This window comes from Geotrypetes seraphini, chromosome 15, assembly GCF_902459505.1.
Source record: "Geotrypetes seraphini chromosome 15, aGeoSer1.1, whole genome shotgun sequence".
Classification (NCBI taxonomy): Eukaryota; Metazoa; Chordata; class Amphibia; order Gymnophiona; family Dermophiidae; genus Geotrypetes; species Geotrypetes seraphini.
The window spans coordinates 52,107,050-52,126,568 of record NC_047098.1 but is presented as its reverse complement, the minus strand read 5'-3'; the positions used below and the strand labels follow the sequence as shown (position 1 = coordinate 52,126,568).

Below are 19,519 nucleotides of genomic sequence, written 5' to 3'. Positions count from 1 at the left end.
TATGTTCGTGGAGAGGTTAGTGAGGTTCGAGTCGGTCTCAAGGAGGACGAGGATGTCATCAGCGTAAGTGTAAAGAGTTTCAAGGGGGGATAGTTGGAGTAGTTTCAGGGAGGACATGTAAATGTTAAAGAGGATTGTGGAGAGGGGTGAGCCTTATGGGACACCACAAGTCGGGGTCCAGAGGGAGGATGAGGTGCCACTCATGTTAACCATGTAAGAGCGGGAGCGCAAGAATTTGGAGAACCAATCAAGAACTATGGAGCTAATGCCTATCTCGGAGAGTTGGAAAATTAGAATGTCGTGGTGGACAACGTCAAAAGCTGCGGAGAGGTCGAATTGTAGAAGGACAGCAAACTTGTTACGAGAATGCAGTTGCTGAACCTTAGAGATTAGAGAGGCTAATAGGGATTCAGTGCAGAAGTTGGGTCTGAAGCCATATTGGTAAGGTAAGAGGATGGAGAATCTTTCTAAGTAGGAAGAGAGCTGGGTAGATATGATAGACTCGAGCAGTTTGGTGAGGAGAGGGATATTTGCTATTGGATGGTAGTTGGATGGTATGGAGGGGTCTAGGTCAGCTTTTTTCAGTAAAGGGGTCAATGCGATGTGTCCCATTTCAGTGGAGAATAGGCCTGATAATAGGGCAGAATTTATGAGTTTGGTAAGAGATGCGATGGCCTGTGCAGGGATTTTCTCAAATAGGTAGGAGGGAAATGGGTCCAGGATGCAGTTGCATGATTTTAACTTGAGGCAGAGTTTAAAGGTCTGAGAATCAGATATGAGCTCGAAGACAGTCCAGGATCTGTCGGCAGGGATGGGGTTGAGAACAGCTAGGGTGGGGTTGGGTTCGGGGGGCACCAGAGAATTGTAGGAGATTGCGGGCGGGAAGGAGCGCCTTAAGGTAGAGATCTTATCATTGAAGAATTTTGCTAGGACCTCGGCTGAAGGAGATGAGGGAAGAAGGATGGAGTCATTTATAGTGGTTAGGGAGCGCCAAATGTTGAACAATGTGCCATTCTGGTTTTTGGATTTGGAGATCTTGTCTTTAAATTTAAATTTAAATTTGGAGATCTTGTTTTTAAAAGAAACTAGACTTTTTATTCACTGCTTCTGCTGCCTGTCTTCATCCCACAGTTTTCTCTTGATGTTTTGGGACTTCCAGTTGAGCTGGTACCAATTTTTACTGCAATACATTTCTGAGTCTTTATGCACAGATACCTGTGGTTCTTTTCTCCCTTTTAAATCCCCCTATCTTCTCTTGCAGTCCAGGCTGCAACTCCCTCTAAAGCAGTGGTCTCAAACTCAAACCCTTTACAGGGCCACATTTTGGATTTGTAGGTACTTGTAGGGCCTCAGAAAAAAAAGTTAATGTCTTATTAAAGTTATAGTTTATAACACTGTTCTTCAACTGACGGTCCGCGGACCGGTGCCAGTCCGCAGGAAATTTCTGCCGGTCCGCACAGGGCCGGCAAGATTAAAGTGACCACAGGTCCGTTTTCAGACCTCCTGTCCCGTTGTCCCCACACACAGCTTCCTTCCTTTCCCTGGGTCCCCTTCTCTTACCACCCTGCCGCTGTTGCTAAAGCCGACAGGAAGTCTTCTTTCCGACGTCAATTCTGACGTAGGAGAGGACATTCTGGGCCAGCTAATCGCTGCCTGGCTGGCCCAGAACGTCCTCTCCATCGTCAGAATTGACATCGGAAAGAAGACTTCCTGTCGGCTTTACCAGCAGTGGCAGGGCGGTAAGAGCAGGGGAAAGGAAGGAGGGAGGCTGTTTTTGTTGGGGGTTTTTTTTGCGGGGCAGGGAGGGAAGGAGGTAGGCAGGCAAGCAGGCTGGCTTTGGCCAGGGAGGGAGGTAGACAGGCAGGCAGGCTGGCTGGCTTCGGGGGTGGGGGTGGGACAAAGTGTGGAAGGCAGTGAGAGGGACATAGGAAGGAGGCACTGGGGGCACTAAAAAGATATGAAGGAGGCACTGGGGGCACTAAAGACATGGGAAAGAGGCACTGGGGACACTAAAGACAGGAAGGGGCATTAAGGACATGGGAAGGAGGCACTGGGGGCACTAAAGACAGGAAGGGGAACTAAGGACATGGGAAGGAGGCATTGGGGGCACTAAAGACATTGGAAGGAGGCACTGGGAACACTAAAGACAGGAAGGGGCACTAAGGACATGGGAAGGAGGCACTGGGGGCACTGGGGACACTAAAGACAGGAAGGGGCATTAAGGACATGGGAAGGAGGCACCGGGGGCACTAAAGACATGGGAAGGAGGCACCGGGGGCACTAAGGACATAGGAAGGAAAGAGGAAGGGAATAGAAAGGAACAATTCTTGGGCCTAAGTGCAGAAAGAAAGAAAGGATACACAGACAGAAGGAAACGCAACCAGAGACTCATGAAATCACCAGACAGCAAAGGTAGTAAAAATGATTTTATTTTCAATTTAGTGATCAAAACGTGTCAGTTTTGAGAATTTATATCTGCTGTCTATATTTTGCACTATATTTGTCTATTTTTCTATAGTTACTGAGGTGACCAAGCTCGCGGAGATGGGGCGGAAACGGGGTTTTTAAATTTTAGTCCTAGTAGTTTGCCGGTACACAAAATAATTCTTTTATTTCTGCCGGTCCATGGGTGTAAAAAGGTTGAAAAACACTGGTTTATAAATCTTTCCTTTGGCTAAGTCTTAATAATAATATTGTCATTTATAGCTAAAGAGACATATGATCAAGAAACTGTTTTAGTTTACTTTTGTGATTATGATAAACATACCGAGGGCCTCAAAATAGTACCTGGCGGGCTGCGAGTTTGAGACCAATGCTCTAAAGCCTGACTCCTAGAGGTTACCTTTGTGCCCTGGAAGGCAACTTCCACCTCAGTGGGGGGACCACACAAACATTATTTGGTGCATTCCCCAGTCAGCCATGGAGCAGGAATAAGCCTTGGGAATTAAAATTCTGCTTCACCTGAGATGGTCCTTTGAATAGGAGGAGAGGGAATAATATTTCTTAGTAATAAAACTTGTCTAAGGAGGAAAGGAAAATTGTTGTTCTGGAAATTGGTGGAAGGAGGGGAAGGTGCATCCTTGTGTACTTCACCCTTCCTTCCTCAGCACTATGAAGACAGTTGAGTGGTGTGATTTCCTTTTTTTTTTTTAAACACAATTATACAATCCATCTCCAGTTCTAGGCTGTTTGTTCTCTTTTCTCCGGCAGACTTTCAGAACCTGGGGTAAATCTGATGCTGGAGTGCCATTTGTAACCTTTTCCATCACTGTTTGGGGATGGAAGTGGAACACTTCTGAAGCTGAAATTCCATATGAGCTCAAAGCAGAAACACGTTCCCTTCTGTGTGTTGGCTATAAATAGCTTCCTTTACATGCCCTCTCTTGTCTTCCAGTCAGCATAGAGGTCGGAATGAAAGCTGTGAAATCTATGCCATTCACATTAATGAGTTATTAATGATTAAGATGTTTCCTGTGATCAAGCAATTAATGGTTTTCAGGCCTGAGCAATCTTCACATCTTGGCAAGGTGCTCCTCACACGGTTCTGATGATTGGAATGTGGGTCGTGAAGCATGGCACAATAAAATGTCAATATTTGGAGCCGTTTGGTCACTTGCAGTCAACTGACTTTGCAATCGTGTACTGATGTTGCACTCTGTCCATTCTTCAGTGATAAAAATAGTTAGAAAAGCATGACATAATAACAAGAGCCCGGGAATGTGTGATATTGGGGCTGACTGCAGGGCTTCACAAAATGTGACACACACAGGTTGAAGGTAAAAGTCAAAGCACTTTATTTCCCTTGTGTACATCAGCCCTGTTTCCTCACACGTTTGGTATCTCTAATAAAATCTCTTCAGATATGGCCCGGTTTCAGTAGCCTGTCCCTGACATGGCTATACACTTCTGGATGCATAATTTCCTCTAACATAATCATAGTTCCAATAGCCAAGGATTATCGGCCTCAGTATATAAACTTAAGGTTTATTTAGTTTACCTTGGCAGTCTTTAGTTAACTCTCACACAACCCTGGCATCCCTGGAGGCATAGACTTGAGACTCCTTACAATACAAGATACAAACCTCAACTACTGTATCCAAGCCAGAACACCCTGGGAGGATCCTTGTTCAAGGCCTCTCTAATCTGATCTGCTAGAGGGCTTTTAACTTCTTGCTCTGTGCTTGAGCCCCATCCTATTACTACAGTACTACTATTTATTATTTCTATAGTCCCTGCTCAGAAGAGCTTACAATCTAATTTAGACAGGACATTTCAGGGTTAGGGAGATTGTTAGAATAAATGATTCAGTGGGTATAGATATCTGACAGCAGTGAGTGGGAGTTAAGAGTTTCATCAAAATTTGAAGTCAGATATTTATTCATTTTATTTATCTAGCTCGTTTCTAGTCTGCCTGTATCTAGATGGGTTCCAATCAGTGTGTAGTCATAGGTTTGTCTTTGTGGCCCTTGTACTCTGACAGGACTTGTGGTGCCCCACCCCGCCCCTCATTTCGCACATGAGAGAGGAGGGGACAAGGAGCCACAGGGTCTGTTGAAGCACTGGACCTCACTGAATTATATTGAAGTACATTTGCTGATGCTTGGAGATCAGCTGAAGAGGACTGAGAAATAGGCAAGATTTGATGCCAGGAAAGCATGGAATGAAGTGGGGAGAGCTGAGAACCTCTTCTCTAGGGTTACCATATTGGTGAAGACAAAAAAGTGGACATATGCCCCCCTCCACTCCACTCATTTCCTTGGTCCCCCTTCCCATCCTATGTACGCTTTTAGTGCTTCTCTCTCTGTCCCCCTTCTTCCAACCCTTCTCCCCACATGGGTGCTTCTCACTCTCTCTTCTTCCATCCCCTCTCCTATGGGTGGGTGCTTCTTTCTTCTCTCCCCCCTCTCCCCCTGGTGTTCCATCTCTCTTTCCGACTTACTATCCTGTTGTTTCTGTCTCTCCATTCTCATCCAGCACTATCCTTCTTCATGCTCTTTTCTCCAGCACTCTTTCCTCTCCATAATGTTTCTCCAGCCCCCTCCATAATGTTTCTCCATCCCTCCCTCTAGTCTATACTGTTTCTCCCGCCTCCCTCCACCCCTCCCTTCATGCTGTTTCTCAAGCTCCCTCTCCTCCCTCTGACCTCCAATGCTGTTTCCTCTCATGACCTCTCTAGCTCCTGACTCCCCCACCTATCTCTCCCCGGGCCCAGCCACTGTAATTTAATCTTCAAGCAGTCAGCAGCAGCAGCAATGAGGTGAGCTGCTGCTGCCGGCTTGTCCTGGAAGTCGCTTCTCTGCATCGACTTCCTGTTCCCACATAGGCAGGATCTGCAGATAGGTGCCTTCCAGGGTAGGCCGACAGCAGCAGGCTTACCATGTTGCTGCTTGCCGTAGATTAAATTACAGCAGCTGGGTCATGAGAGGACTTAGTTGGGGGAATCAGGAGAGCTGGCTAAACCCAGACAGACTCCCTCATTTAAAATTTTTTTTAAAGTCCGGGTACCTGGATAGTCCTCTAAAAAGAGGACATGTCCAGGTTTTCCTGGACGTCTGGTAACCCTACTCTTTTTCTCCCTCAAATCCCCTCTCCCCACTCCTCCAAATTCCTGGTTCTCTATGGGCATTCCTGATGCAGCTTCGGCCTTGTCTGTAGTTACATTACCATACTTTTTCCCTAGGCAGAGTTCAAAGGGAAATTATGCCTATACTTCCTCTTTTAAGAATTTGGGCAAAGTCCATGGGAAATAGTTACCTGCAGTCATTTGAAATTTACATTCATAGAGACTGAGAGATTTATGATTTGTATAACTGTTGGTTATGTATACCTGTTTGTGTTATATGTATGTGTATATTAATGCTGATGGAATTAGTTTCATTCTAAATTTATCTAGCCAATGGTCTTTCCTCAAAGTGTTGCTTTATGAGATAGGGATACAGAGATACACAGAAGAAGTGGTTGTACAAAGCCTTGAGGCCAGGATTGTTGCAGGTGAGCTGCGGAAGTATGGGAAGATTCCATACATTGAGATATGCAACTTGGCCTAAGAGGGAACTCTTGCACCACTTAACCCCCTCCCCCCCAGGGATGCAGATCATGTCTCATAAGGGTGGATTCAGACATATTCAGTACCATAAACCCATTGGGGGGCAGCTATTCAGGGCATCTCTCACCTACAAGAACATACATGTACTGACATCTCAAAGGCTTAATCTGCAGCTAATAATGAAAACTGGGATTAATTAAAGCAGGCTTGGAATAAGAGGTGAAAATTAGATCGTCTCTGCTGGTTCATTAAAGTAGATTGCTAGTGTGTATTTTGCTTTTATACCCTGTTCTGTTTTAAATGACTTTTAAACTTCAGCATCTGTCTCAAAATGAAATTCTTCTTTATTTTATATCAGTTTGCCATGTTTTCTTCTAACCTTTTTTTTCTTCTTTTTTTTTAAGGATTTGGGTTTGTCACATTTGAAAATGAAGATGTTGTGGAAAAAGTCTGTGAAATTCATTTCCATGAAATCAATAATAAAATGGTAAGATTTACATTAATGTTTTTGAGTTTGCTTGTACATACATTGATAATTAGGGTTGGGGGGAGATTTTGTTTGAAGGCCAGGCTTAGCATAGGTTGCCTCAGTGGTGAATGGCAGCAGAATTGTCACAGTTCAGAAAGTTCAACATTGATGACCTGGTAAAAATAAAAATAGCACTAATGTTGGTGTCTGTGAGCTGAGGTGGCAGATGGGTAGGTGGATAGTGGGGAGGAAATCTTGCCTGGGTAACAAGTACATGGTGAGGCAGATCATGGATCAGGGACTTGTACAACACAGTGGACTCTAACTGGAACTCATGCAACCAGAACTCTTAAGCAACCAGAAAAAAAATCTAAGAAATACTGTAGTACTTTAAATAAAAATGAAAATAAAATCAATTTCTGGTGGAAATTTAAGTGTAAACTTGGCATGCCACACCCGAGAAAGACACGGTACTACTCAAGAAGGGCAACTAAGATGGTTATGGATTTGGAGGAGCTGCCGTACAGCGAAAGATTAGAGAAACTGGGCCTCTTCTTCCTCAAACAGAGGAGATTGAGAGGGGACATGATCGAAACATTCAAGGTACTGAAGGGAATAGACTTACGTACAAACGTAAGGAAGTTCTTCACCTAGAGAGTGGTGGAAAACTGGAACGCTCTCCCGGAGGCTGTCGTAGGGGAAAACACCCTCCAGGGATTCAAGACTAAGTTAGACAAGTTCCTACTGAACAAGGACGTACGTTGGTAGGGCTAGTCTCAGTTAGGGCGCTGGTCTTTGACCAAAAGGGCCGCCGCATGAGCGGACTGCTGGGCATGATGGACCACTGGTCTGACCCAGCAGCGGCAACTCTTATGTTCTTATGAGTATGTCCATGTTTTGCCTACCACATATCCGGTAGTTTGTCTGGAACAGTTTATGGTATGGCATATACCATATGGTATATGGTATGGGGTATGAACCGCCTAGAAGTCTCATGACTATGGCAGTATAGAAGAATAAAGTTATTATTATTATTAATAAAAATAAGACAGTGTCTTATATTAATTTTGGGCCCAAGAAACACACTAGGTCTTATTTTTGGGGTATATACATGATCATCTCTCCCTTCCTCTTTCCTTTTTCGCCCCCACATGTGCAGCATTTTTTCTCCCCTCTCAACCATCCACTTGCGTCTTCCCTCTGTAGCATCTTTTTATCCCTCCATACCTCCCATCAACCTGTTCAGCAGAACCCTTGCTCAGCTTCCATCCCTCCCTCCCCATCCCTCGTGCAGCAGAACCTTTGCCCATATTCTATTCTTCCCTCCCTCCCTCCCATCCCTTGTGCAGCAGAACCCTTACCCAGTTTCTGTTCTTCCCATCTCTCGTGCAGCAGAACCTTTGCCCAGCTTCCATCCTTCCTTCCCATCCCTCGTGCAGCAGACTCATCCTTGCCCAGCTTCTATCCTTCCCTCCCTCCTATCCCTTGTGCAGCAGAACGGCACCACAGTGCAGCCATCCTTCCTTCCCATCTGAACCGCCAACTGTGAGCGAGCCTTACATACCGGTACCTCCCTCCAAATCAGCGTCGGGCAAAAAGCATTCTAAACAGGCTGCTTCAGCCTTGTCTGCCAGTGACCTTCCCTCTGCCGCGTCACGAGGGAGGAGGGCGGGCGGGGGAGAGTTCTGCCGGCGTATCCTGACTAGGGATTATTTTGGGGGTAGGGCTTATAGTAAGACCTACACCGAAACTCATGCTAGGGCTTATTTTCAGGGTAGGTTTTATTTTTGGGGAAACATGGTAGTTAGGCCTGTTTATAATACTAACTCTCAAGCAACCAGAAACTACATTTATCCAGCATATATCAATCCCCATGGGTGCAAGTTAACTGAAAGTCTACTGTAATGTGATCTTCTGCCCTGGGCTGAAGGCCTTGAAACAAGATGGGTACATTGTTGGTTAGGCTGAATGCAAACTCAAAGACTCTTCATGGTTCATGCTTTTTTGGATCACCTAACTTCTTTCTTATCTATTAATACTAGAGCCAGGTGGAAGCCACTGAGCACGCCACTGTGCACCTGTAGTCAATTCTATGGCAATGAAAAATATTCCTGCCTGATCCCCAAACTTGTCCCTAGTGTATAAAGATAATAAATTAAACCCTCTCCCTCCTCCCATGGAGGTTGCAGCTCCACAAGACTACATGCTGATTGCGAAAGGAAAAATCCTTCATAGAATTTGCCTGTGAAAATTTGGCCTGTGTGTGGAACCTCTGCAATCTCTGGATGTAATTTCCCTCCCCAGAACCAACTCTACCTATGTGTACAAACCCAGGTTTACCCACATAAATCACTGTATTTATCGCTTCTTGTATTTTCATACCTAAGAATACATGATTACTAAAACTATATTTTCTGGTTGTAGCTGAAACCGAACCTGTGGCCAAATTATGCCACTCAGTTTTGGCCTAAACCTAACTGAAACAAGCCATCCCTAATCAATGCTGCCCCCATCCCCGAACAGGAACAACTCCTTTCTCAGCTCTCTCCCCTCCCCCGGGACCTGCTTTGGAAGCTCCTGCTGCTGCTTTTCCTATTGTCAAAATGACTGTGGTCTAGTAGTTGAGGAAGGGCAGTTCTTCTCTCACTCCTGCCCCTTCTAGCTCTGTTATCAAAATGCCAAAACTGAAACAAGGCCAAATTCATATTTCAGGTCAGTTTTGGCACGGAAACTAAAATTGAAATTTGGTCGTCCTGTACCTATAAATGCCATTTTTCTCCAGTTTACTTTTCAGTTGATTTAATTTTGTAATCATAACTTTTACAGCTGATAAAATGTGTAATAATTTCACCAACTCTTTGAGGAAAGGTTCTTTTCCTTTAATGGCGACAAAGCCTGTGAGCTCTAAATGTGAGAGGATGTGTCTCTTCTTTTCTTTACTGTTCACCCTATATGAGTCCATTGAATGTGTGTTTTGTATAGCTAGATCTCGTCTCAAATATAAGAAATTTGGATTAAAACCAGGTTGATGTGCACAATAGTGCATTAATCTCCTGTTATATGATGCAGCACAGGATATACGGACTCCTGATGAAGGTATAGGCTGCCAAAACACTGTCTGTATTGGGTCCTTAGTACATCCATTTATTTGGATTTTGCTGCTTCAATTTTCATATAGTGTTTTTAATAAAGTGACTTCATTTTGGACTCCTGCTCTCATCCTGGTTATTTGTGGCCTTTTCACCCCTTGCATTTTCATTTGACTTTTGTGGTTTGCCACCCCTTTGTTTTCCTAGGAATGATATAATAGGCCTTTGGTTAATAATGGGTCAGACCAAAGGTCCATCAAGCCTAATATCTTTGTTCTAACCATGGCCAGTTGTGAGACAGTGACCATCCCTGGATCCCTCCTGACAATCGAGTGTCCCTGCTGGTTAGCTGCCTGCTCTCCTTACATTTTGAATTCACACAACAACCAAGTTAGAGACAGTCTAGAAAGTCACTCAAACTCTTTTATGTGCCCCCCTTCCCCCATGGTTTTATGTCCCTCACTTCATTGCTCTCCTTTATAGGCCTTTTTGGACAACTGGAAGTCCTAGCCTTCCTTAAGTCAATAAGGATTAGTGTGTCCTCTGCTCTCAAGTTTGACACAGTTCAAGTCACAGTCCATAAGTAGAGTCAACAAGCCACAGGAATAGCTCAATTCAAAATTACTCTCAGGCCTGCCTGCCACTTTTATCTCTTGGGATTTTTTTAACTTGTTCAACAGAAATACATTTTTCTGCTGACAGGTAAATTGCTAAAAGTTCTCTTTAGTCAGGTTATAATTCCCAGGTCAGTTTCAATGATATAATCCAAAACAACAAAACAGTTCTGTACTGTGCATTTGGCTTGTGCAGTCCAGTTAGGAGCTTCTCACTCTTCAGTGTCCTAACAGAGACTACGGTCTGTTCTTGTTCTCTCTTCTTATAGGGTAGTTGCTCCTCCTCTTCCCCTTTCTTTCACACTCTGATTGGCCAGGTAATTACTCCACCCATCTCCCCCTCATCTGGTTTTAATTTTGTATTTTTCTCCCTCCTGACTTTCTCTCCCTCCTGACTTTCTCTCTCTTTCTCCTGATGACTTAGGGCAGGTTGCACAAAGCTTCGATACCACAGTAAAAAATACCGTGGCGGGAACAATTTTTTTTCAGGTGATACTCAGCACAATAGCATGCAAATTATATGCATGCTATTCATGTGGAAGTCTCACATGCAACAGCCAATAGTAAATATTCAATAAATAGTCACTTATGTAATGTAATGTAATGTAATTTATTTCTTATATACCGCTACATCCGTTAGGTTCTAAGCGGTTTGAAGAAAATATACATTAAGATTATAAATGAGAAGTAAGAAGGTACTTAAAAAATTCCCTTACTGTCCCGAAGGCTCACAATCTAACTAAAGTACCTGGAAATTAATAAAGAAGAGAAAATAAAGATGGTTTAAAAAAGAAAAATTCTATGTGAATTTATAGGATGGAAATTAAACTGACAGTGAAGAACTGTATGAAAAATACATATGGAATGCAGTTAGAGAGGGTAGGTTATGAGTTATGAGTGAAGCTGTTCAGTTAAACAGTCCAGAATCATCTTACATAGAAAGTGAGAATAAATAAATAAATATTCAATCTTATAATAGCATTTCAGTGTAACTTCATTCAACTTTAAATATTTTCATGGTTTGAAGTAATTTATTATATTTTCATATAATGACCTCAGTGGCTACACTCAAACCATCTCTTTCATGTAAGGCTTGAGTATATGCAGCCAGCCTCCTCATTGGTCATATTTGATTCATTATTATAAATTATTATAAATAACTCAGTAGTTTTCTAATAATGCCTATAAAGAACTTATCTTAGGCAGCAGGGAGGGACTCCGACATGAATTCGTGTTTCGCTATCAGCTGTATCAAGGAAAGTCCCCATAACGATCAGATCACCAAATACTCCATGCTATTCATGTGGAGCAGCCCCAGCAAAAGGGGGAGGAACTGTGCCTGGTGCCTGCTCAGTAGAGCATAGCTCCTTCTTGGGTTAACGGGGTTGTCTTCCTGATTTTTCTGGGTGCCAGTGGCAGGACACACTCCTTACCACACCAGTCCAGGTCATAAGTACCTGGCAGGATAAGTTGAAAGATTCTGTGCTATTTACCCCCAGGGTTAAGCAGTGATTTTACACAGATTTAATTTAACAGTCAGCAGATTTTGTTTTCTCCAGAAACTTGTCTAAGCTTTGTTTTAAACTCTGCTGCAATATCTACTTTTACAATAGTGAGTGAAAAATATTTTCTCCTATTTGTTTAAAATGTATTACTTTGTAACTTCATGGAATTACCCCCTAGTCTTTGTATTTTTTGAAAGGGTAAACAATTGATTAGCATTGACTTAACATAGAAACACAGAAACATAGAAAAATAGAAGATGACGGCAGAAAAGGGCTACAGCTCATCAAGTCTGCCCACTCTGCTTACCCACCCCCTGCCTATGCCCTAATGACCCAATTTCCTTATCTTGACCCTCGTAGGGATCCCACATGGGTATCCCATTTATTCTTAAAGTCTGGCACGCTGTCTGCCTCGATCACCTGCACTGGAAGCTTGTTCCAATGATCAACCACTCTCTCTGTGAAGAAATACTTTCTGGTGTCGCCATGAAATTTTCCGCCCCTGAGTTTGAGCGGGTGCCCTCTTGTGGCCGAGGGTCCCTTGAGAAAGAAAATATCATCTTCCACTTCGACACGTCCCGTGAGGAAGATGATATTTTCTTTGATCCACTTTCTCATGGCTTATGTGGTATCTCCCCTGAACCATTTCTTCTCCAATACTCAAGAGTCCTAACTTTTATAACCTTTCCCCATAGGAGAGTTGTCTACCCTCTTTATCATTTTTATCGTCCTGTTCTGTACTTTATGTAATTCTACTATATCTTTTGAGATGTGGTAACCAGAATCGCAGACACAATTCACGGTGAGTTTACACCACTGAGTTTACACCACAGGCTTTATTTATTTACTTTTGGCCTAAATGGTTTACATTCAAATACTCAAGCATTTTTCCTTATCTGTCCCGAAGGGCTCACACTCTTATCTAATGTACCTGGGGCAGTGGGAGATTAAGTGACTTGCTCAGGTCACAAGGAGCAGCATGAGATTTAAACATACATCATCAGGGTGCTGAGGCTGTAGCACTAACCACTGTGCCACACATTCCTTTCCTAATAATTCCCGATATTGTTTGCTTTTTTGGGGGGAGGGTGGGGGGCTGCTGGGCGGCATCTCCTAATGTAGAGACAAACACCGTGTAGCTGTAATTTGGGTCATTCTTTCCTATATGTATCATTTTGCACTTGTTCACATTAAATTTTGTTTGCCTTTTGGATGCCCAGTCTCTCAAGGTCCTTTTACAGTTTCTCACAACCTGCATGTGATTTAACAGCTTTGGATAATTTGATGTCAACTGCAAATCTGATGATTTCACTCATTGTTCCCATTTCCAGATCATTTATAAATGTATTAAAAAGCACCAGTGTCAGTACAGATCCATGGGATACTTCACTGTTTGCCATTCTCTACTGAGAAAATTAGTGATTTAACCCTAGTCTCTGTATGCTTTTAACCAGTTTTCAATCCATATATATATGTATATTAAATTTCATTAGAGATTTCAATTACTCCACTGTTGACTGGATAAATGTCACATCAAGACAAGCCATAGAGGTAACTTTCTTAGCTGAACTAATTGACGGCTTCATGGAGTAGCTGATTCAGGAACTGACAAGAAGGGAAACTATTTTAGACTTAGTCTGTAGTGGAATGTAGGATTTGGTGTGTGAGATAATGGTGTCAGGGCCACTTGGCAATAGTAAGCATAACATGATAAAATTTGATTAACGAGAGAGTACACTAAGGAATAGCTAGGAATAAAGGATCCTGATAAAGCTGGTATAAGTACTTATGCTTAAATGCCAGAGATGCTTCCGTAATTTCTAGTATTATATAAGTTACAGATGTGTGAATCCCACCCAGTATTTGCCCATGTGTATGTCCACCTGTCAAATACGTGCTATGCAAACTACATATATACTTGAATATAAACTGAGATTTTTGGGCTAGGTCTCATGGCAGGCTTGGTGGAGGCCTGCAAGGCATCGGGAGGGAGGGGGGACAGGGTACAGAACCTGGCAGGGAGAGAGGGGGACTGGGTGCAGAGACTTGCAGGGGAGGGAGTGAAGGAGTGAGTGAGGGGGCTGGATGCAGAGCCTGGCAGAGCACAAGGGAACAGGGTGCAGAGCAAGGCACTACACTTGAATATTAACACCCCCCCCCCCCCCAGTTTATATTCGAGTCAAGCTTTTATCCTCCTTTTTTAGGGGGGGAAAAAAGGTTACCTCGGTTTATATTCGAGAACTTATGGTCCCGATTCTATAAAGGGCGCCTAAGTTATGCCTAAAGTTAAGTGTGCTTTAGGCGCCAAATCTAAGTGGTTAATGAGCCAATTAAGGGTCTTAACAAGCGATAATTGGTACTTAGCGTCCAAAGGACGTAGGCTGGAGCAGAATGGGGCGTGACTTGGGCATAACAGGGCGGGCCTTGGGGCAGGGCTATGGGTCTGGATTTTACACGAGTAAAATCTGGTAACCCTACTTCTGGGGTTATTCTGCGCAACTGTGTATCTTAGTATCAGTGAGAAGTTATTTAAAATATCAGTGAGTTATTTCAAGTTGATAAGAGAGTAGAGAGATTTAAACTAATATAAAGTCCCTTAAGCTAATTAGATGTATTTTATGCTATTTATTTTATGTTAGCTTCAATATGAACTGCAAGGACCTAGAACTAATTTATTCCTAAGAGCTAATAACTTGCTGATGAAGATGGCCAATTAAATCTTGGTGAAAAATTTCTTCATATCTTCTTAATTGGCTTAACAGCCTATAAATCAGTGATTTAGCCTGGGGTGGGTTGGGGTGGGGTAAGAATCAAAATGCTGAAAGGAGAAATTTTGCAGCTGAACTATACCTGAACTGGTCATATAAGCAAACCCAGAATTTTAAATGGATATCAGATTTATAATTTTAACCCAAGCCTCCATTTTGCAAAGTTCTAATGCAATTTTGAGCACAGATTATTTCCCAGCAGTAGCAGGGCCCCGTTTCAGCACTCCATCAAGACACAGTTCTAGTTGTGCTGGATGAGGTAAATCTATAACACTTTTCCTTCTCAAGGCTCCAGAGCCAGTGGCCGAGTCAATGAAGAAGTCCTGGCTGTTTCCATGTTTCCTTATTATCGAATGCTGCACTGGTTGCCAGTAGAAGCACGAGTAATTTTTAAGTTCTCTTGAATTAGTTTTAAGTTGGTTTGGGGACTGGCCCCTACCTACCTTTTATCTCATTTTGTGCTATTTAACCCTACCAGGATAACCAGGAATTGCAATTGATTTACCTATCCTAGGATCATTGGCTGTAGATACAGGTCTTTTTTGGATAGGATGCTAGCATTCCAAGCAAGTAAACAACAGTCCTGGTTGGGCAATTATATTATCAGAACCATGCAATCTTACAGCGCATTTCGAAAAGGGATTAAGGCTGTACTATTTGATAAATTCATTTTCTAACTTAAGCTTTTTTTAACAATAATTTTATACTGTCTATACTTTAGATCAGTGTTCTTCAATCTTTTTACACCCGTGGACCGGCAGAAATAAAAGAATTATTTTGTGGACTGGTAAACTACTAAGACTAAAATTTAAAAAAACATTTCCGCCCTCTCTCCACGAGCTTGGTCCCCGCAAACTATCTGATCCCATCCGCACAAGCCTCAGTTATGATTTTATATTGAATGTATTTTATTAAAGTATAAAAAGAAACAATATTCTGTACAATTATCATTTTATAAATACAAATATACAGAGCAAGGACCAACAAAAAACCCGTCTTCCCTCCCCTTCACATATATCCCCTCTACTATTAAGAAAACTGAAAAAGCCCAATTATTACAGAATGCTACATAGAAATATCATGCTAACAGAATACTGCAGTCACACATGACAGGAATAGTGTTAGGGGAGTACCCCCTGGTCAGAGAAAGCCCTAAGCCAGCTGGAAGCTAAAGAAGCATTGCCTGGGTTTTGCAGTCCCTAGTTATATCTCTATCAGGATATATATTTAAAATCTGATATATTCTAATGACAAAATAGAAATAAAATGATTTTTTTCTACCTTTTGTTGTCTCTGATTTCTGCTTTCATCTTCTTTTCACTCTTTTCCTTCTAGTGTCTGCCCTGTCTCTTCAATCCAGCATCTGCCCGTTCCATCCACTGTCTGCCCCTTCCAGAAACTGTCTTTCTCCCCCCACCATCTCTCCTCTAGACCCCCTCCCTTTGGTCTGGCATCCATCATCTTCCCTCTGTTACCTCATGGTCTGGCATCTTTCTCCTTTCATCTTTCTTTCCCTCCCCCCTGTAGTTTGTAGCATCTCTCTCTTCTCATTTCCTCCGCTCAGATCTGATATCTCTGTCTCCTTCCCCATTCTCTAGCATCTCTCTCTCCTCTCTCTCTTCCCTTTCCTTTTCTGGTCTTCCTTCTTTATTTTCTGCCTCCGTCTAAATTAAATTCTTTCTTACTATGCAGTCATCAGTTTCCCTCTTTTCACTGTGTCTATCCACAGCATGTCACCCCTTTCCTTCATCCCTCCACTATCTCACTGACTCTATCTTCTTCCCCCATCCAGCATATGTCCTTTTTTTTATCCCTCCTTCCATCCAGTATGTGTTCTCTTTCTCCACTTTCATTCAGCATTTGCTCTCCCTTCTCCCCACTTTCATCATCTGCCCTCTTCTCTCTCTTTCCCCCACTTCCATCATCCGCCCCTTCTCCACACTTCCAACATCTGCCCTCTTCTCTCTCCCCCTTCTCCCCACTTCCATCATATGCCCTCTTCTCTCTCCCCCTTCTCCCCACTTCCATCATCTGCCCTCTTCTCTCTTTCCCCCCACTTCCATCATCTGCCCCTTCTCCCAACTTCCATCATCTTCCCCTTCTCCCCACTTCCATCATCTGCCCTCTTCTCTCTCCCCCCTTCTCCCCACTTCCATCATCTGTCCCTTCTCCCCACTTCCATCATCTGCCCCTTCTCTCTCTTCCCCCTCACTTCTATCAACTGACCCTTCTCTCAATCTTTCCATCCACCTTTCTTTCCGATTTTGGCAACAAGATCGGCAACGCCCCCCCCCCCCCCCCCCCCCCCCGTAATGACACTCAAGATCAGCAACGGGCCTCCCCCACTCCTGCAATGGCACTCAAGTTCGGAATGGGCCTCCTTCTCCCCTGGCATCAACAGCACTTCAGATCTGCAATGCGGTGCTCAGTCCAAAGCTTTCCCTCTGACTCAAATTGCCTTGGCGGAAACAGGAAGCTGAGTCAGAGGGGAAGCTTTGAACTGAGCACCACGTTGCCGGTCTGAAGTGCTGTTGATGCCGGGGGAGAAGGAGGCCCGTTCCGAACTTGAGTGCCATCGTGGGGGGGGGGGGGCCCCGATGCTGCCCATTGCCGTTGCAGCCCAGACCCTGATGGTCCCAATCCAATCTCGCCGGCCCTGTGCGGACTGGCAGGACTTTTCTGCGGATCGGCACCCTGCTTTAGATAACATGTTGTTCTTTTATTCTTAATACTTTGTACTTCGCTGATTGTCCAGTTTATCTTCTGTGTAAACCGCCTAGAAGTCGTTTGATTGTTGGCAGTATAGAAGACTAAAGTTATGTTATGTTATATACTAGATCTCATCTGTCTCCTTCCTAGCACTCTTCAAAATGGTGTCATTTACCAATAATGCCCAGGTATTTCAATTTGAAATCATGATCCATTTTTAATTGAGCCAATGTCATATTTTTTTGTGATGTAAAATTTGATTTATTTGTAATAACTCCTACAACCCCCCCTACTGATTACAGCCGCAATCCATAACAAAGTAGCAGCAAAATAACAGAAAGCATCGCTCAGTGATGCGACCTCACCTTGAGCATTGCATTCAGTTCTGGTCTCCTTATCTCAAAAAAGATATATCGGTACTAGAAAAAGTTCAAAGAAGAGCGACTAAGAGGATAAAGGGGATGGAATTCCTCTTGTATGAGGAAAGACTAAAGAGGTTAGGGCTCTTCAGCTTGGAAAAGAGACGGCTGAGGGGAAATATGATTGAAGTCTGCAAAATCCTGAGTGGAGTAGAACGGGTACAAGTGGATCGATTTTTTTTTTTTAAACTACATCAAGATTTGCAAAGACTAGGGGACACGCAATGAAGTTACAGAGTAATACTTTTCAAACCAATAGAAGGAAATATTTTTTCACCAGAGAATAGTTAAGTTCTGGAACATGTTTCCAGAGGAGGTGGTAAGAGATGTAGCTTCTTTAAAAAAAAAAATAAAAAAAAAGTTTGGACAAGTTCCATAGTCTGCTGTTAAGACACAGACATGAGGGAAGCCACTGTTTGGAATGCTGCTGCTATTTGGGTTTTTGCCAGGTACTTGTGACCTGGATTAGCCTCCGTGAAGATGGGATACTGGGCTAGATAAACCATTGGTTTGACCCAGTAAGGCTATTCTTATGTTCTCAAGCAGAACTCAGTTTCATATACAAGCAAAATAAGACTTTCTTGGGTCTACATTCCATCTAACCCAGCTCTCTATAATACAACAGTCTTGAGCTCCTATCAGTATAGATGACATCTTCTCTACCCTTGTATAGGTATAGCTTACCCAACCGCGTATAAACTATCTGATCAATATTCAGCCAGTGGTGGTCAACTGATCACCACCTACTGAAATAGACCCAGATGTTCCGTGCTGGACCATGTCTGGCACAAGAACTGAATATCTGGTTCTGTGGTGATTCCCAGAAGTTATGCTGTTACGGCCAATATTTAGTGCCATATTCACATAAGAATTGCCGCTGCTGGGTCGGACCAGTGGTCCATCGTGCCCAGCAGTCCGCTCACACGGCGGCCCTTAGGTCAAAGACCAGCGCCCTAACTGAGTCTAGCCCTACCTGCGTACGTTCTGGTTCAGCAGGAACTTGTCTAACTTTGTCTTGAATCTCTGGCGGGTGTTTTCCCCTATAACAGCTTCCGGAAGAGCGTTCCAGTTTTCTACCACTTTCTTGTATCTCACGTATCTAACTGGGCAAAGTTAGAATGGCTGTGTATAGTGGTCCAGTTTTCTTGGTTAGGTATGTGGGCACCGGCACTTATTATTACCGATGCCCATGTAACTTCCAAGACTGCCTCTCTTTGCCCCCAGATTGCCCTGGCACTGCCAGACAGTTCCATGGTGGTCAGAGTTAATATTCAAATAGCACCAAAAGGTTCCACAAAGGAAATGAAGCAGCAGAACAACAAAATGATTGTGGAATAGAAGATCGGATGCACCAGTTTGTCCAAATAACTTAAAAACAATAATCTTAAAATCAATCCACAAAGGACACGTGTCCCATGGGATAGAAATCATATAATGTATCAAATGAAAATGACCCAACACGGGCCATGTTTTGGCAAAATAAATTGCCTTCCTCGGGGGTCTTATAGGGTCTTGTGTCGCAAAAAATCCAGCTTACATTTGAGTCCTGTGAGCTGTGCTGCTTGTTTGTAGCCTCTTAACTGCTTGGATTTTTGTGACTTTTATGTTTGTATATTTAAGGGTACTCTTGGGTGAAAGTTAAGGCTTTAAACTCTTCTTCCATTTAGAATCTCTGCCCCCTTCCCCCCTCCCTTCCTATTACCAGTGGGCAGGAGCTTTGCCCTCCAAACTTATTCTGTCCCAGCCTGAGATTTTAGAGAGCAGCTTTGCCAATTAAAGACAGCTTATATAAAATCATAAGTGTTTGAGGCTTGTGCAAATGAGGACAGAGTCCACGGGAGTGGGTGGGAACGGGGTCAGAGCCTGTGGGGGAGGTAACATACTTTATCCCCATGTCATT

At 43.3% G+C, this 19,519-nt stretch overlaps 1 protein-coding gene across 6 annotated transcripts in view; it reads left to right on the top strand.

The window, feature by feature from the left end:
• The window catches only part of MSI2 (musashi RNA binding protein 2), a 756,883-nt gene that overhangs the window by 498,271 nt on the left and 239,093 nt on the right, over positions 1-19,519 (top strand). For all 6 annotated transcript variants that reach the window (XM_033922616.1, XM_033922615.1, XM_033922619.1 and 3 more), the window contains one exon: positions 6,451-6,533. In XM_033922616.1, coding sequence (XP_033778507.1) covers positions 6,451-6,533 — 83 coding nt within the window. The remainder of the gene's footprint in view (positions 1-6,450; positions 6,534-19,519) is intronic.